Source organism: Gymnogyps californianus, chromosome 25 (genome assembly GCF_018139145.2).
Source record: "Gymnogyps californianus isolate 813 chromosome 25, ASM1813914v2, whole genome shotgun sequence".
Lineage (NCBI taxonomy): Eukaryota > Metazoa > Chordata > Aves > Accipitriformes > Cathartidae > Gymnogyps > Gymnogyps californianus.
This window is the reverse complement of record NC_059495.1, coordinates 4,955,062-4,971,806: the sequence shown is the minus strand read 5'-3', so window position 1 is coordinate 4,971,806 and position 16,745 is coordinate 4,955,062. Positions and strand designations below refer to the sequence as shown.

General features: G+C 48.9%; 2 protein-coding genes across 4 annotated transcripts; one reads left to right on the top strand and one right to left on the bottom strand.

Annotated features, from left to right (window-relative positions):
• Window positions 1–3,191: 3,191 nt before the first annotated feature.
• Window positions 3,192–14,265, bottom strand: THYN1 (thymocyte nuclear protein 1). Of its 3 annotated transcripts, none has more exons than XM_050911040.1 (8): window positions 14,249–14,265; window positions 7,710–7,796; window positions 6,475–6,704; window positions 5,917–5,985; window positions 5,141–5,233; window positions 4,346–4,441; window positions 3,538–3,688; window positions 3,192–3,424 (listed from the first exon to the last, which is right to left on the bottom strand). In XM_050911040.1, exons 2-8 carry the CDS (start codon window positions 7,750–7,752, stop codon window positions 3,378–3,380), a joined length of 729 nt encoding a protein of 242 aa, XP_050766997.1. In that variant the 5' UTR covers window positions 7,753–7,796; window positions 14,249–14,265; the 3' UTR covers window positions 3,192–3,377. The 3 variants fall into 3 exon arrangements, with proteins under 3 accessions (XP_050766997.1, XP_050766995.1, XP_050766996.1); XM_050911038.1 differs by lacking the exon at window positions 14,249–14,265 and adding an exon at window positions 8,437–8,553; XM_050911039.1 differs by lacking the exon at window positions 14,249–14,265 and adding an exon at window positions 8,437–8,553 and having other exon boundaries at window positions 7,710–7,793.
• On the top strand, window positions 8,794–16,137 carry ACAD8 (acyl-CoA dehydrogenase family member 8; the record flags this gene model as incomplete). Its single annotated transcript, XM_050910852.1, has 11 exons — window positions 8,794–8,833; window positions 9,972–10,072; window positions 10,481–10,650; window positions 11,381–11,490; window positions 11,744–11,820; window positions 12,100–12,237; window positions 12,653–12,788; window positions 12,891–12,988; window positions 13,234–13,386; window positions 14,317–14,419; window positions 15,250–16,137. Coding segments are annotated over 11 exons (1,179 nt in total), but the record flags the coding sequence as incomplete, so codon positions are not given.
• Window positions 16,138–16,745: the final 608 nt, after the last annotated feature.

Below are 16,745 nucleotides of genomic sequence, written 5' to 3'. Positions count from 1 at the left end.
GCCTTTCTGAAGTCTTCACGAGGGAGAATGACACAGTGATTAGCTGGAAGGTAGAAGAGGCAGTCAGAGACTGAGGTGCGGCCTACTTGAAATTGCTTAGTGTTATCCCCTCGCTGCCTCCCCTTCCTCTTCATGCTGCCGTTGGATTCCTTGTCACAAACAGTTATGTAATGTAGTTGACTCAGCCCTGGGACTGCCACACAGCTGCGCGGAGCACGGGCAGCAGGCGTGCTGTTGTGTCCTTGCTGTGGAGCTCCTGACTGCGAGTTGCATCAAGGGGGAGCTGAGGCTAGTAGGAGGGAGTGAGGCATGCGATGCAGTAGGTGCCACAGGTTGGGCAGAGCGGTGAAGGTCCCAGTGCTGCTGGGTGGGCAAGAAGTGGGAGCAGGAAGGCTCCTGGCCAAGAGCAGTGCCTTCCTAGTCTTGTCCCGGCAGCTGCCCAAGTGCCCCTGAGATTCAGTCTCTCTGGTTGCTGCACTCATCCAGGTCCCAGTTGCTGCTGCAGAGCAGGGGCAGAGCGGCCTTGAGAGGTCTGGAGAATAGTTTTGGAACATGAGAAATAAATGGGGGCTCTCTTGGGAGTGGGCTTATGCTGCACGTGCTTCCCTGCTCACGTCTGTGTCCTTGTGACAGAGCAGGCTTTGTAGTAGGGACAGACAGCAGTATAGAAACACGGGTGTATTGTTTTGTTTGCTCCCTCGTGCCTGCGGGATGAGGATTAGGAAGGGCAGAAAGTGGATGCAATTGTTTTAAGAAGCTCATGGCCCATGTGTGCTGCTAGATGAAGCCAAGCAGCAGCTGGGAGGATGGTAGAGCTCTCTGATTCCAGAGACGCATTCCTGAGGCCTGAGCTGAAATCACCAGTGAGGTCTGAGGGTATGCCATGAACTGAGAACCTGAATGTGGGTTTTTTCTTTTCTAAAATAAGCTGCTTTTAGTCTTCAGCTAATCATGAGAACATTCCCAGAAGGGAGTAACTCCTCCATTTAAAAATTAGATGTGGCTTTGTAGACTTGATTGACTGAGTCTGGAGAATATCCATCCTGTTTAGATGCCCTTCAAGGAAGCAGGTGGTTAGACCTCCTACCAGATGGAGAGACAAGCCTGCCCTAAATGCTGGGATATGAGCTCTATCAAGTGGGATTTGTCTGGATTTCCCTGCGAGTTTGTGGCTCGCTAGGGTTTTGTCCAGCTTCCTTTTGACTCTGGAATGAACGTCCTCTGCCTCTGTCCTACAGCTGAATGTAGAACAGTTGTCTTGCAGCTGGGAAATGGAAGTATCTTCTGCTTTGTTTAGTGGAACAGTGCTGGTGGAGGGAGTGGGGCCTGGGTGGGAAGGGGAGCTTTTTATGTAATAAGACAGCTACTGTATTTCAGTGATAAATGTGTGTTTCTGCTTGCCAAAGTAAGTTATCTTTTACTCACCACGTGTTAAGGTTGTGGTTTTTAGTAGAGCTGGACAGTCTTGCTCTGTTGTAGAGGACACTAATGATCTCATCTCTGCTGAACGCATGTGTCACACCATGTTTCTGCTCTGTAATAGTGAAGACGTGGCTTGCTTTTCTTTACATGAGAAGTCTGTGCCATGGGCTGGAGCCGTGTCTTCCTAAGACTGAAGCAAAAGCTTACTTTAGACAACTACCTTGTTGTGCCAGGGCAAGGGGTGGTAACCTGCTGCAGGTCTCACATGGCAAAGGAATCTGGATGTTACTTTTGACACTCATTCTACTCCCCCCTCTGTGTAGGGGGAACCACCTGTGCTGTGGCAATACACAATCTTGTAGAGACAAGTGAAGCTCCCGTTGGGAGCCCCTGGGGATAGCAGACTATCTTTCCATGGCTAAGCTGAGCACAGCAGCACCCTAACCGCCCTCTAGCTTTCCCTCAACTCCCATCCCGCCTAGAATTTTTTTGCCTTGCCTATTCCTCTTGATTGTAGGCCATGTGGTATTAAAGAAACCCCACGGATGAAGATGTCTCTGCATTCCAGGAGTGTTCTGTTTACTGGCCAACAGCATCAGTACTGGATGTAAGATAATCGTCTGACAAGACAATGCACTGTAAGGAGATTTCCATTAAACATCTGTTCATCACTTCTGGAGGGTTTACTTGGAAAAGGTGCATGAGCCTATACGTTGGGTTGGTTGGGTTTTTTTTTTCCTACTTTGTGCCCCTCTCCCCTCTGTCCCTACTTGTGGAACCAGAATTTAGAAATGATCCCCATTTTTGCTTAATCTAAATGGACCATTCAACCTGTTACCCACTAGGCCCTCTGTTTGTCTGGGGTGGAGCAGATGGGCTGAGCATCTTTAGAGAGAACTTGAAGCATAAGGTCACTCCAGGACAAGGTACTATAGAAGAGCGTTTCATTAGCACGGTAAGGGGCAGACACTACTTGAGCAGTCGTGTCCCCCTGAGCTGGATGGTTCTGTTCAGTACTTGGGTCATTCCCTCTCTCCCAGGCAGAATCAGGCAGGGGGGAGTGTGCAAGTACTAAACCAAGCAGTGCAACCTGCAATTAAGCCTCTGCTGTGTTTACATGTTTCTTAATTCGTCGTCTTTTCAATGGCTGTATTTGAAAACTTGGGTTTTTTGTCTCTCCAATTAAAAAGAGCCAGCCCTGGCTGTCAAATGCTGTGCGTGAGTTTGTCTGATATGGTTTATATTGCCTGGCCCAGGTCTGGTTTTGTTTTTTTTTTTACGGTATTAAGACATTTTTCTTTAGTGCCATACTGTGCAGCCCTCCAAACATGCTTGATGAATTTGTGCTTTAATCGTTATAAATTCTTGGTCTTTCTTTAAGCTATGTCACTGCTTAGAAGCTGTGCTGCTGGAGGATCCATGTAGCTTAAAAATTAGCAAGGTAGCTTTATTTTCTTATATATATATATATAGAGCTTATTTTCTTCTGTTTCCCTGATGTCAGTACTAAAATGACATGGGAAGTTTTGTACCTGCAGGAAGTTAACTGTGACCTGCTTTGCAGCAATCAGGCTGGGTGTGTATATACATCTAAATTTTCTTGTTCTAGACAGCAGCTTAGTGATACCTTTCTGCAGAAAAGTGTCCCTCTGCAGTGCATGGAACAGCACTGGATCTTGTAGTAAACATCCTCAAGGAGGATGTACCTGTTTCGTCCTGCAAGAGATAAATTGCAGATTTTTCCACTATTAAAAATTGAGTAGCTGCAATTGATTCTAAAAGGCTTTATTTAAAAATAAGCAAAAATAACAGTGTGTCAGAATAAGGGACGTGTAGCTGCGAATCATGTGCGGGCATGTTCTTGTTGCTGCGATTGAGCAAGTAAACTTGAGAATTACGCTGGTTTAGGAGGAGGCATCAGCGGGCTGGGCAGAAGCTGTGCTGCTGTCAGTTTCTTAATGTGGCTTTTCCTCTTCCAGGCTCAAGACAAAATCAAATTCCTCTGTGTTGAAAAGGTAAGGAAGAAAAAGCCATAAGTGGAACTTCCAAGTTCTCTGAGTGAGGGCTGCCTCTCAGAGGGAATGGCACCAAGAGTCCGGAGAGGAAGGTTCTTACCTTGTGTCAGTGGTTGGATGGAAAGACGTTGTCTTGTGAAGAGCATCATGTTCTTTAGGGGGCCTCCATCTGCTTTATGTGCCAGGTGGTGAGCCTTGATTTCAGAAAGGGGGATGAAACGTTTTGTCATCCGCACAAACTGGACATCCACCTGGGAAGTGACGGGCAGCAAAGGAGCATGGTTGGAGAAAGATATAGCCTCCAAATGTGACATAAGATCTTTGGGGGGATAAAGATTTTAAACTGAAGCAAATGACTGATTTGTACTACTTTACAATGGTACGGAAGCTTTTTCTTGCTGAAGGCTAAAAGAACTTTCAGATACTTCTGGCAGGTGATTTGTTTACAGGAATCTTAGCACTGTATGCTAGCAACACACATTCACGTTGTCACAGACAACACAAAATTAAGATGCGGGATGTCGCCAGCCTGTGAACAGTCACTTCCCTATAATTTAGTGTGCCTCAAAACTACAGCGTTGTTTGCTGTTGACTGAGAGTGGTACTTAAAGATGTTTGTTCTCTTTCCTGACCCAGAATTCTGCCATGCGTGGAGGTCAGCTCTGCATCCAAGTAAGATTTGAAAATTTAGGGAGATACATTTTGGCAGCCTTCTGGAAGAGATAGGGGAAAAGGCAGAGAAAACAATCAGGATTGGATTTTCTCTTGAGAGAGAAAAAGGTAGCTAGGCCAGGACAGAAGCTTAAGAAGATATGCAATATGATGCAAAGATATGCAGTATGATGCTTCTATCTTCACTCAGCTTGCACACAGAGCTTGAAACAGCTGTATTTAGTTTACTACATTACCATGGACCATTTGGGGTTCTCTTTTCTGCTGGAGGAATCATAATGAGGATCCTTCTGATCAAACTGTGTGTGATCAGGGTATGCCTCCTTTACGATCTGAAGCAGAAGGGGAGAAGAATATGAGACAAGTTCCCATCAGTTAAAAACTATTGTCACCAAAGGGTATGAAATGCCCTTGAGCAAACTGTGGCTAGACATAAGGAATTAATCCTGGTGCAAAAATCAGCCTTGCTTTCCCTGAACTCCATTCTAATGGTGAGATATATTTCCTTCCTTTACATTTCTTGGGTCGAAGCACTGCAGAACAGTATGGCTGTCACAGAAGCATCATCACCTCTTCAGAGAGCAATGTGGAAGGAGCACACGCAACAGAGGAGAACTGGGTAGATGATGGTAGTCTTTGTGACCAGTTCTCCTCTTCAAGAAAAAGCTTTTCTGTGCCCTAGGTTTTATACTACTGCCTTGCAGGCTTAGCTGACTAGACTGTAGTGAATCAGATTTTAATCAGAGTGTGGAGCAACACTTGGCTGGAAGAGCTCTGAAATGTCAGCAGGAAAACAGCAGTTTGCTTCCATTTCTCTGGGGAAAGATGCCTGAGTCAGCCGTGCTGTGATAGTCAGCCGTGTGTCGAGCCTAGATGCCCTAGGCTCATTCGCTGCTCTGACTGGACAACTTCTGCACTCCTTTGGTGTGAGACAGAAGTAGGGATAATGAGGTATTTGATAACCCATCGATTATTACTTCCCCCTCGTCCTCCCTCCCCCCCGAAACACAGAACGAGAAAGAGGCGCTCACCTTGACAATGCCAACAATGCCAGGCTCTTTACAGTTACTGTGGTAGAAGAAGGCCTGCTGCCCAAGTTTCATGGCTCTCAGGAAATTCCTTGCCTGTCAGGTGTAAACAAGAGACTTTGAGCTCTTTGTATCAAGCTCTCAGGGTTTCCTTATAAGCAGCTAGGAACAAGAAATAACAATAAGAGAGGTATATGTGCTTCAGAGCTACTCAGATAAGGCTTCCTACAGTTGTCGTACAGATGTTTTGTGCTGCAATGAAATGAAGTAAAAAAAAGGCTAAAGAGCAAGATCCTACTGGTTAGAAAGTATGCGGGAATTCATCAGCTCAGCCACCCTCATTCAGAGATAGCAGAAGACTTAAGTTAGCTGTCAGCAAACAAGCAGCAGAGCAGATCATATATAGGGGGGAAGCATATATAATAGGGGAAGCACACATGGATTCCTTTGCAGAGAGGCCTGGAACAGAAAGCTGTATGCTGACAAGGCATAGTATTTGGGTAAGTACAGACTTGCTAAAAGGTGTCAAGGGAAATAAAGGCTGGTCTAAGCTAAAGAAAAACTGGATGATTTGACAGAATATTACCCAGCCTGGATCCACCTTTGACCTAGAGGCAATTAAGCAGGAGTTTTGACTCCTGACAAAAATGCACCTGCAAAAACAGGCAGAGTCCCTCAAAAGGAAATCCTTCAGGCAAAGAGAACAAGTTATCTGTGGGGAGAGCCACCTTTTTTCTAGTGCTATTTCAGTGACTCCATCTTTGACATGTGCTCCTCACCTGGTAGTTTCTTACTCCATCCCAAAATGTTGTCTGATTGGGCTGAGCTTTCAAGTCATCAATGCTGAACTGCCAAATGGAATGAAAATACAGGTTAAGTTCAAGAGGTAGGCTGATCTTTATTGTGTCATTGTCTACGCTGTGCCTAAACATTTGTTCCTAGTAGCTCCTTCAATTATCGTACAAACTTGACACAATTTTTTTGGTTCCCACAGGGCCTAAAGAAAAGTCTTCACAAAGGAGGAACACCGCAGCAGTGTAAAGGCAGAGTCTGAAATAGAGGCTGCCCCTGCTATCAACAGCTAAGCATCCCGAGGACCTGATTTCCTCTTTTATGACAAGTATCAAACCCCAAGGTTGTCACCCTGGAAGAGAACATTATGTCTTTCCATTTCCAGGAAGACAAATGGTTTTTCAGAAGTAAAGACACAATAGTGTTAATATTGCAAACAATCTGAATTGTCTGATCCTATAACTCAGCATTCGGGCACTAATGCTCTGGATAGTAGTGAAACTGCTTCTGTACTTTGCTGAGTAAGGACGGGTGTCGGTGCTTACTTTCACATCCACTCCCTTCTCCAACCTGCTCTCTGGTTCTGATTTCAGAAGCCAGTGACAATACGTTAACTTGCTTTCCTCCCCACTGGAGTCAGATTCTTTTGTCTTCTTCCAGTTCTTCCATCCTGACTTGGAACTCCCAGCTGGAGGTTTTGTGGACTTCTCTTCTTCCTCCTTATCCGGAGTCTCCTCCTCTGTTTTGGCAATTTTAGCATCAGGCTCTTTTTTATCTTAAAAGAAACAATAAAAAAACCATTCAGATACAACACGTTTTGTTTCTGATAAGGACTGGTGCTGAAACATTTTCAGGCACCCAAGCTGGTTTCACATACTGGTATTTGACTGCAGCAGAAGTTTGGTACACCCCAGATGCTATAGGTAAGGTAGTAGCATTACACACCAGTGTTTCTGAGTATTTCTAGTTTGCATCTGAAATAAGGATTTTTTTGTGTGTGTGTGGTGTGCACAGATGTAGTTTAATAGTCAATCATAAAAGAAGCCAAGACAGACCATGTTGCCCACATGAAGTGTAGTTGAATTTTTTTAAATTAATTGCTGAAAAATCAACTGCAGGCAACAAAGTTGATTTAGGTGAGTCTAGAGAATAACAGGAAAATTCAGCAGCAAAGCAAGCTATTTCAATTACTGCAGTAGCTGGAAACCTTAGATTAAGCCTCCACTGTGCTACCTGATCAGAGGGGGTCTCTATCCCTGTTTGTCCAGCACCCAGACAGCAAAAAACAGTTAATAAGAAGTGATTAAAGGGTAAGAAGGTGGTTATTTGCTGGAGTCAATTAAGCAGATGAGTGGCACAGATGAGGCTAACTGTGTAATTTTTTCATCTCACTCCTTAAACACCCCATAATGTTGCCTCAAGTGCAAGGTTTTTGCTTTTTGCTTGGTTTTTTTTGCAGATGGTACCACATCAGCTTCCTGCCACTACACTGGGTATACTTTGACTGGCCATCTCTAACATGTAGGACCTGAAAGCTCTTCATAAATGGGCATGAGTTACATTTCTTAACCACCTTGTGCTGAGAATACTTCATTGTCCCTATTGTATATCTAGCAGACTTGTCTCAGTCACACATGGATGCTCAGCCCATTTTTACAGAGGAAATACTGTCTATAAGACATGCAGCTTTGAAAGACAGACAGTTAAGATGACTGTACTTTCACTATAGCTTGGAACCTCAAGTGAGAGATGCTAAATTAGTTAGGATGTCAGCACAGACCTGCTACTGCTCCTTTGTCTCTCTTTCTGCTTGGCCAAGGCATCTCTGGTCTCTTTGAATTATCTTCTCTTCACTGAGAAGCACCTGCTGAATGAGAGAAGGAAGAATTACTGCTTATTCAGGCAAGCTGAAAAAAGTAGAGATATCTGAGACAGAGAACCATAAAAGCTGTACAGTAATTGGAGAGTAAATAAATTTCCTTCCTTGAGCTCAGCCATTTCCTCTATCAGTGCAAATGCTGGCCCTGGTTGAGGACCACACCCTTGGCGTGTTGGAGGCAGGCAGGCAGGCAGGCAGGCAGGCCGGCAGGCCCTCCACAGCAGTGCTCTGATGGACATGAGCAGCTTTTCCCCACAGTGGCACAGCTGTTGGAGAAAAGTCCCGAAGGTGCTTGGCCTAAGTGCGGCCCCTCTCTGCCGTGCAAGAGGAGCTGCGCTTTTGGAAAAGGGAGAACAGCTTGCCTCCAGTGCTCAGTCCAGCCTCGCACCAGGGCTGTCTGGCACAGCTTGTTGCTCACAGACATTATGCATGCGAAGTCCCTTCGTGAAAGGGAGCAAGCTGGCTGGTCCAACCCCTGCCCCCTTCTGCCAGCAGCCCGTTAGAAGTTATTTGGCTCTGAGCTGGCCTCCTTCTGCCAGAGCGGGTGGCATCAACTTTTCCACCTTCTATGCCAAGCTTCTCCCCTCCCTCCCTCCCAGCCTCCCACCCACCCCAGGCTCCCCCTCACCGGCTCTGGCCGCAGCAGCCCCCTAGGCCTCGGACTGGGGTGAAGGATGCTCTCGCCTTGCCCGAGCCTCGGCGCAGGAGGAGGAAACACGCCGCCCCCCGCCCGACGGGAGTCGGAAGTGGGTGACCGTTATGCAAAAAATAAGGCATGGCCTGTAGGCTTGCCTCCTTCCCCGCAGCCACCGCGCGAGCGGGAGGCGCCCAGGGCAGGACTACAGCTCCCAGCCTGCCCCGCCGACCGGCAGCCGGGCTGCCGCCCGCGGACCGACGGCTCCCGGCCGGCCCCGCCATGGCTTGCCGACGAGCCCCCCGCGTCGCGGCCCGGCTGCTGCTGCTGCTGCTGCCGCGGCGCCCGGCGGCGGCGGCGGGGCGGCGGGGGATCGCCTCCTGCATTGATCGTAAGGCTCCGCGGCGCCAGGCGAGCGGGGCGGGGGAGCCCCGGCCCTCGCCTGCCCGTGGGACGAGTCGGGGCCGAGCCGGCCGCAGGGATCCTCCCCCCCCCCCCCCTCAACCCCGCGGCCCCCGCAATCGCTGCCTGAGGGAGGGAGGCGGTCTCGGGTGAAGCTTGAAAGCAGGTCGGTGACCTGGGGCCTCCTGTCCCCGCCGGGAGGGAGATGTCCCTGCTCCCGCACCAGCTGCGCGCAGGGCGACGCGGGCCCCGGCCGACCCGATGCCCAGCAGAGCGGGACGGTGCCCACCTGCAACGAAAAGCTCCTTCCCCCTTCCCTGTACCTTTGCTAGATCTTCAGGGTTTTTCAAGCTTGACTGTGAATCAGTATCTCAAAAAGACTCGGTAAAACATTGCGAAAGGTTCATTGGGGAGGCAGGCTAGGCTGTCCGTGCCCATTTGTAGGTCTGGGTTATCCTGTGATTGAAGTCATCTTCTGATCGCTGAGCATGGTCTCTGGTTACCAGGATAACAGCTGTGTCTGAGCCGGACTCCTCCGACAGGATTCCCGAACACTTCCCAGATGAATTGCTTCGATGTTTAAATGTAACAACGTTTAGGATTGAAGCAGCAGCATCCCTGTGAATTCTAGGAGAGGAACTAACAAAACAATGTTGGATCTATGTGCAAATGAAGCAGGAGGTTCCAAATGCAGGATCTAAGTACAACTTTAGATGCTGTTTCCGAAGGGCTACTTTATTCTTTGCTTGCTTCCGAGTGTCACTTCTTTGAGGTCCCAGGACTGTCCTCGTATTTCTGCAGCACAGACCTAGTGAGATGGAGTGACAGCTGCCGTGGACTGTGCTGCCCCTGTCCCGGTCTTGCAACGTAGTTAGCGTTGAGTGGACAGAGATAGCTGGGAGTTTGGGTTTGTTTTGTCCTAAGAAAGCCCCCTCCCAAAGCCCACTGCCCTGTATCCGCACAGTTCATGATGGCCCCGAGGAAGAGAGAAATGGTCTCTGCAGCAGAGACCCTGAACTGTTCGTGTGAGTTAAGGGACACTTTGAAATTGTTTGGGGTACAGAAGAAGTGGTAGTGCTTGCTTTCCCACAACAGACATGTATTCTGATCTCTTCCTGCTTTTTTAGCATCCACCGGCCTGACTGAGGAGCAGAAGGAATTCCAAAAAGTTGCCCTTGATTTTGCTGCCAAGGAGATGGCTCCTCACATGGCTGAGTGGGATGAAAAGGTATGACAGCCTCAGAAGGGTTATACTGCTCACTTTTTCCTCCCTTAGGATGTTATGATCCTTGGGTCTCATCAGAGGGGTTCCTGCAATAGCTCCTCTCTGCTGTAATGCCATCTGTAGAGATTTTTCTTTGAAGCTGCTGCTGTAGCTGGGGTGGGAAGTCATTGGAAATTCCTTGAAGCTTTCCTAGCCAGGCTGTTCAGTCATTTGAAAACCTCAATTTACTCCTGAAGATGGTATGTATCTGTCTGGGTAGCCGCCTCTTCTTTAACCCATCCAATTAACTTAAACTCTGCAGGAGTTTGGGACTGGACTTGGTAGCCCAGGTGTACCAGAAAGCAGAGATTGAATATTGAGATTGAATTGAGCATGAATATTCACTTGTGATGTCTCTGCCTGTCCCAATAGGAAATATTCCCTGTGGAAACAATGCGGAAGGCAGCCCAGCTAGGATTTGGTGGGATCTATGTGAAACCAGACGTCGGTGGCTCTGGATTGTCACGACTTGATACCTCCATAATCTTTGAAGCTTTATCAACAGGATGTACCAGCACCACTGCTTATATGAGCATCCACAAGTGAGTGTGTCTGCGGAGCGGTGGATGGTGTCAGCCTGGCTGAAAAACACATTTTTTCTGTGGGCTCTAAATCCAGCTGGAGACAGCTCTCTTGGTGCTGCTTATTATTTAAAGTTGGGACCCCAAGTAGACACGTCCCTGTGAGGATCTCTTGATGGCAGTAAACAAATAGGCTACAAAAACTGAGATGCCACCAAGAAGTAACTTTAGCTTTGTGGCATGCAAGATGGGATTAAGTTCTGGATTTTGTTCACTGCTCTTCCACTTAAGCTGTCTATAGATAGTAACCTGCCTGGAAAAATCCTTTGTGCTTTGGTCATACTGTGACAGAGCCCAGAGGCGCCAGCTGATACCAGGACCCTATCCTGCTTGTACAGACATGTTCAGTGACGAGCTCACTTTGCACAGAAAGACGGAGCGATGATGCCTCCTTCTTCCAGGTGCAGTTTTCTGAAGAGACAGTAGGGCTTAGTGCTGAGGGGAACGCCGAGGCTATTAAATAGGAACCTGCTGTTCCACAAGGCAGCGAGTCTGTGGTGAATGGAAGGCGATGATCTTCCTCCCGGCTTCTGTTTTGAGGTGGAGCAATACGCTTTCAAGCCACGGTGCTTTTGACTGAACCCCTTGGAGCTTTGTTCTTCTGTTCAGCCAGGGATGTTCTTGCATGACCCGCCTTCCTCCGAGGGCTGTGTTCACATACTGTAATGCTGCTCCTTCTCTCCTGCTCCAGCATGTGTGTTTGGATGATCGACACCTTTGGCAATGAGGAACAGAGGCGCAGGTTCTGCCCATCGCTCTGTAGCATGGAAAAATTTGCTTCTTACTGCCTGACTGAGCCAGGTGAGCATCCTCAACCAAGAAATCTTCTCCCTTCCCATACTCCTAACATAGTTTAACTGGACATGAACATTGCACAGAGCTGGAGGTGAAAAGTTTCTTTTCATGGGCAATCACCAGGAGGTTGGGAAGGGGCAGATGATGATTGCCAAGATGCTCGTGGTACAAACCCGAGTGTCGCTGGGTACGATCCCTGGGAGATTTTGTAGGCTCTGGACCTGCCGCTTCACTGGCTGCTTCCTTACCTCTCGAACAGGAAGTGGAAGTGATGCAGCTTCCCTGCTGACCTCAGCTCAGAGGAAAGGGGACACCTACGTCCTGAACGGCTCCAAGGTACCTCTTTGCTCCTCCTAAACCCGCTGGATGGCACTGCATGCACAAGGGGGCCTGGGTCTCACCATCCTTTCCATTTCCTACTGTCTCCTCATCTCTGTGTATCCTCCCAAGGTAGGATGTGCTCTGCAGAGCATTCACCAGAGCTTAGTACAGTTGGGTCCCTAAATAATTCCTGGCCGTGGGGTCTTTGCCCCTCTGTCTTTGTACCCCAGCTGCTGCTGCAGGCTCAGAGTTAGCATACGGAAGCCACCCCTTTCTTCTTGTGCCCTTCTGCAGGCCTTCATCAGTGGGGGAGGTGACACCGATGTGTACGTGGTCATGTGTCGCACAGGAGGCCCGGGCCCCAAGGGCATCTCCTGCCTGGTGCTGGAGAAGGGGACACCGGGGCTCAGCTTTGGCAAGAAAGAGAAGAAGGTAAGAGGCTTGGTTTTAACTTCCTGTGCGCTTGAGGGAAGTGCAGGACAGAGATGAGCTCGTCTGTGCAAAGCATTAGGGATCTCTTCTTGGATGTGAAACGGAGTCTCAGCCTGGCGTGTTTTTTCCAAGCCAAGTCCAGCTTTGGTGAAGTTTGCACAATACCCGTCCATTTGGTAAGTGAAGGACTTTCATCTCGGGAACATCAGGGTTCATTGGATCTGTGCCTCTTCTCAAATACATGCATTCCAGTTTCCAACTCAGCACACTGAGGCCAAACCACGTAGCCCACAGGCGCTCTGTGGCAGCTTGGGAATGAGACCGAGGGGTTGAGAGCAGGCTGGGCAGTTCTCTGCTGGGAGCTGGAGGTGTGCTGCTCCTCAGGCAGCCTGGAACGTGCTCTGTTTTTTCCCAGGTGGGCTGGAATTCCCAGCCAACTCGGGCTGTGATCTTCGAGGACTGCGTTGTTCCTGTTGGCAACCGGCTGGGAGCCGAAGGGCAGGGCTTCAGCATTGCCATGAAGGGACTGAATGGAGGCAGGATAAACATTGGTGAGAAAGACAGCTGAGAGCCAGGGGAGGAGGGCAGGATCATCTTGTTGCCCATCTGCGTTAGCTTCATATTCATGCTGTGTCTTTGGCTTCTCCCACTAGCTTCTTGTTCGTTAGGAGCTGCTCATGCCTCAGTTCTTCTGGCTCAGGAACATCTCACTGTCCGCAAACAGTTTGGAGAACCCCTAGCAAACAATCAGGTAACCTCTCCACCAGATCTGCACTCCCAGAGCTGTGCTCTTTCTGATCCTGGCTGAACAAGCAGCCAGAGGTCCCATCACTCACTTCACAGGGTATTCCCTGGAGAAGTCAGGAACATGCTTTTCCTGAGTAAGAAAGCGTGTCAGGCCTGAGACCTGCCTGAAGGTAGTGGGGATGTGCTTCAGGACCCAGGCCCCTCCAAAGATGCTGACCTGATTTTTCCTCTCATGCTGTCTGCTGGCAGTACCTGCAGTTCAGGCTGGCGGAGATGGCGACGCGCCTGGTGGCAGCACGGCTCATGGTTCGCAATGCAGCACGGGCACTGCAGGAGGGACGGGAGGACGCGGCTGTGCTGTGCTCCATGGCCAAGCTCTTTGCTACTGATGAATGCTTTGCGGTAAGTTACTCAAACCTCAGCTGGCATCATAACTGCAAGCTTGGAGACCCCTCTTGGTGCCCAGGATGTCAGAAAGAAGTTTGACACTGTAGGGACCCAGACCCAAGCACATTCATTGAGCCAGAAGCCTCATTTCAGGACCAGGATGTTTTACGGGACAGAATTCTGCACTCTGTGGAGGCTGCAGTATTAGCCTCTCCACAGTTCAGGCCCCCTGGCCTCTAGTGCTTTCTACACTACTTTCTAGGGGACCAAGTAGGGAGACAGGACAGGGAGTAGAGCATTTTTATTTTCAAAGGATAATACGCATGTTGCAGGCTGATCACCTCTAGGTAGCAAGTGGTCTTTCTTAGACCACTGAAATATACGTTATCACAAAATGTCCCTAAAAAGAGAAAGTAAGAAGGGAGGAAAAGAAAGGAAAAGGAAATCTGCACCTTGACACTTCCTAGACCAGTGTCATTTAGAAGCTACCGTATTTTCTCAGCACTCCGCATTTTTGCTATTTGTTATGTTTTATGTCCCAAGTTGACAGATAATGATGCATGGAGTCATGTTTCAGTAGAAACCAGAGCCCTGGAGAGATTCCTCGCCTGACTGACCGCTAGATGGTGTTTGCATCAGTAGCACCATAGAAATGCAGCAAAAATTGCCTTAGTTAATAAAGCGTTTCCTGGGTATTTCTATGCTATCATGTTCACATAAATGCACCATTAATGTGAAACAGCACTTAGGTAACATGATAGCACTGAGAGCAGCACTGATGGGGACTGCGAGCACCTTGCCATCACACCACACTTTGTTAGGAGATGAGATGAGGCAATCAGAAAAAAAATATGAGCCCAAGTTTCTGGGTTCTTACCGAGCTTCTGTCACTGACTTGTCCTCGACACCACGCAAGTTACTTCACCAGCGATGCTATCTTCTTAGATCTGTAACCAGGCTCTACAGATGCATGGGGGCTACGGCTACCTGAAGGATTATGCTGTGCAGCAGTTTGTGCGAGACATCAGAGTTCACCAGATCCTGGAAGGTAAAAGACTCTCTTACTACCAGTGACTTGGCAGTGAAGGCAGGAGAGAACAGACCCTCCGGAGGCCCCCACCTTCCCACATGACTCTCTGATTCTTGGGTTTCAGAATCCTGTTTTGCTCTGAGCACGAGGTGTTCCTGGATGTTATGTGTATGAATTCCCTGGCCAAGAGCTCTTGGTGTATTGGAGCAGTTCCTGTGTATTTTAAGAGTCTTACAGCAGGGGGAGATACCTAGTTGTCATGTTAGCAGTGCCTCTGTCCAGTTTCATCCTGTTAGTCCTACAGACACATGCTGACGCTCCCTAACAATTCCTTTCCTGTGTTTCCAGTCTATCTTCACTCTTTGACATTGTGTCTCTAACAGCGTCTGGCCTTTTCTCATCTCAGTTTGGCCTCCTAACCATTTTGTTTCCCCTCCTTTGAAATCCCTTCACCTATAACCAGGGTACCTGATGAGGGACATACTCTTTCCGAGTGGGTCTACAGTCTTTCTGTCTGTGTGTTGTGTATATGTTAGATAGCAAAGCAGAGAACTCGGATGTTGGCGTATATCCAGTTCTGCTCGATGCCTGGAGCCCTGTGAGGGCCTCTCAATGCCCAAATAAAAAGAAACACCAGCATCTACCACTCTGAAGCCTTTCCCAAGCAATGTGCTGGCACTTGGCAGTTGTATTTTGGCCCAACACCTCCTAAATGCCACCTCAATTGGTGGGAAGAGCTTTTCTGTGCTGCAGACTGCAAATCAGGGAAGAATTCTCTTTGCCTTTATTGGGGGAAAAATCGGACCATCTCTTAACTGTCTTTCTTTTGCACCCTTGTCCTGCTGCAGGTACCAATGAGGTTATGCGGATGATTGTGGCCAGGAATCTGCTACAGGGCTGAAGCCAGGAGCTAATCTCCAGCCTTAAATTACTTCGTCTGTTACAGCTTGGTCTTTTTCCCTCCCCTGTTCACCAGCTCTCCCCCCCGGGAGTGGAGAGGGGGATACCCCAGTGGAAACAGTCTTTCTGCCTTACATTGACCGGGATCACAGCTGGATGCCACCCACATGCTGCCACAGCTGCCCTCTGTGCCTGGCAGAGCTGCTGTTACTAGGCTAGTATTGTGCAGCCTGAAGATACAAATCATAGTTGTGAATACGAGCCTCTGTCTCCAAATCTTGATCATGGGCTGCTGGGCACCCACCCTTCTCAGAAACACTAGACCTGTTGGTCAGGACTGAAATGGGAACTTCAGGCAGAGGTGCAGCCTGATCCCATAGGACTCTATCAGTGAAATCTTTAGTTCGAGGGAACTAGTTGCTCTGCTTAAAAACCTGTCCTCCTGGGTGCTGATTGCAACACTGGGAACAAATTAGCCACAAATACTGCAGCTCTAACCACTTGCAGAGTGCAGTGGCTTTTTAACTGAGGAGCAGGATGCCTCTTGTTTATCTAGAAGCACTCCTCTCTCTCTTTTCCCAGCACACCTTTTCTAATGTACTGACTGCTTGTTCTCCTCCCTGTTCCCACCACATACTGGTACTTAATCTCAAAGAAGCCTTTGCAGTACAGAGGTACAGATCAAGATCTAAGGTCCTGCACAGAAACATTTAACTCTGTTGCCTCAAATCAGTACTCCCTGCTGTGTACAATGTAGGGGGAGTAATTTAAATTGGTAAATTAAACTATTTTTCCCCCTCAGATTTGGAATCAATAAAGCAACGATGGCAACTTTACTGAGAGTGTCAGAAGTTGTGATAATTTTCTTCTGTGGTAGTTCAGATATTTAACCAGAGGTCATAGGAGCTTTTTGAAGTAGGGGGTTGCAAAAAAGTTCAGCTTCTGAGGGGTTTTTTGTTGTTGTTACAGTGTCTCTGTTAACCTTTTCAAATGAACCAGCTCCTCTTTTTTCTCAGCACATGCCTAGTACATGGCAGGGAAGGGAGATGACAGAGCGTTAGCGGCAGACCTAGGTGTTTTTCGATCTCGGACTCTGCCACACGGCAAGAGGCTATTGCTAGCAGGCCCTTACGTCTCCTCCCTCGGTCTCCTGCACGCTCTGCAAAGGGAATTTCTCTGGCAGGGCGGCGAGGGCAGTTTAAAGCATGAGCACTCACGCCTCAGACAGAAACAGCCGCCTGCCCGCGGCGAGGTCCCCGGCGGGGCCGGTGAGACCCTCTCCCCGAGCAGGAGAGCCGCCCCCGTGGCGGGGGCCCGGCCCGCGGGGCTCGGAGCCGCCTCCCGCCTCCCCGGGATGCCCGCGGCGGCGGGCAGGGGCAGGGCGGGAGGCGGCCTGAGGGGACAGGGCGGCGGCGGCGACTGCTGCCGCGCCCCAGGCCGTTAC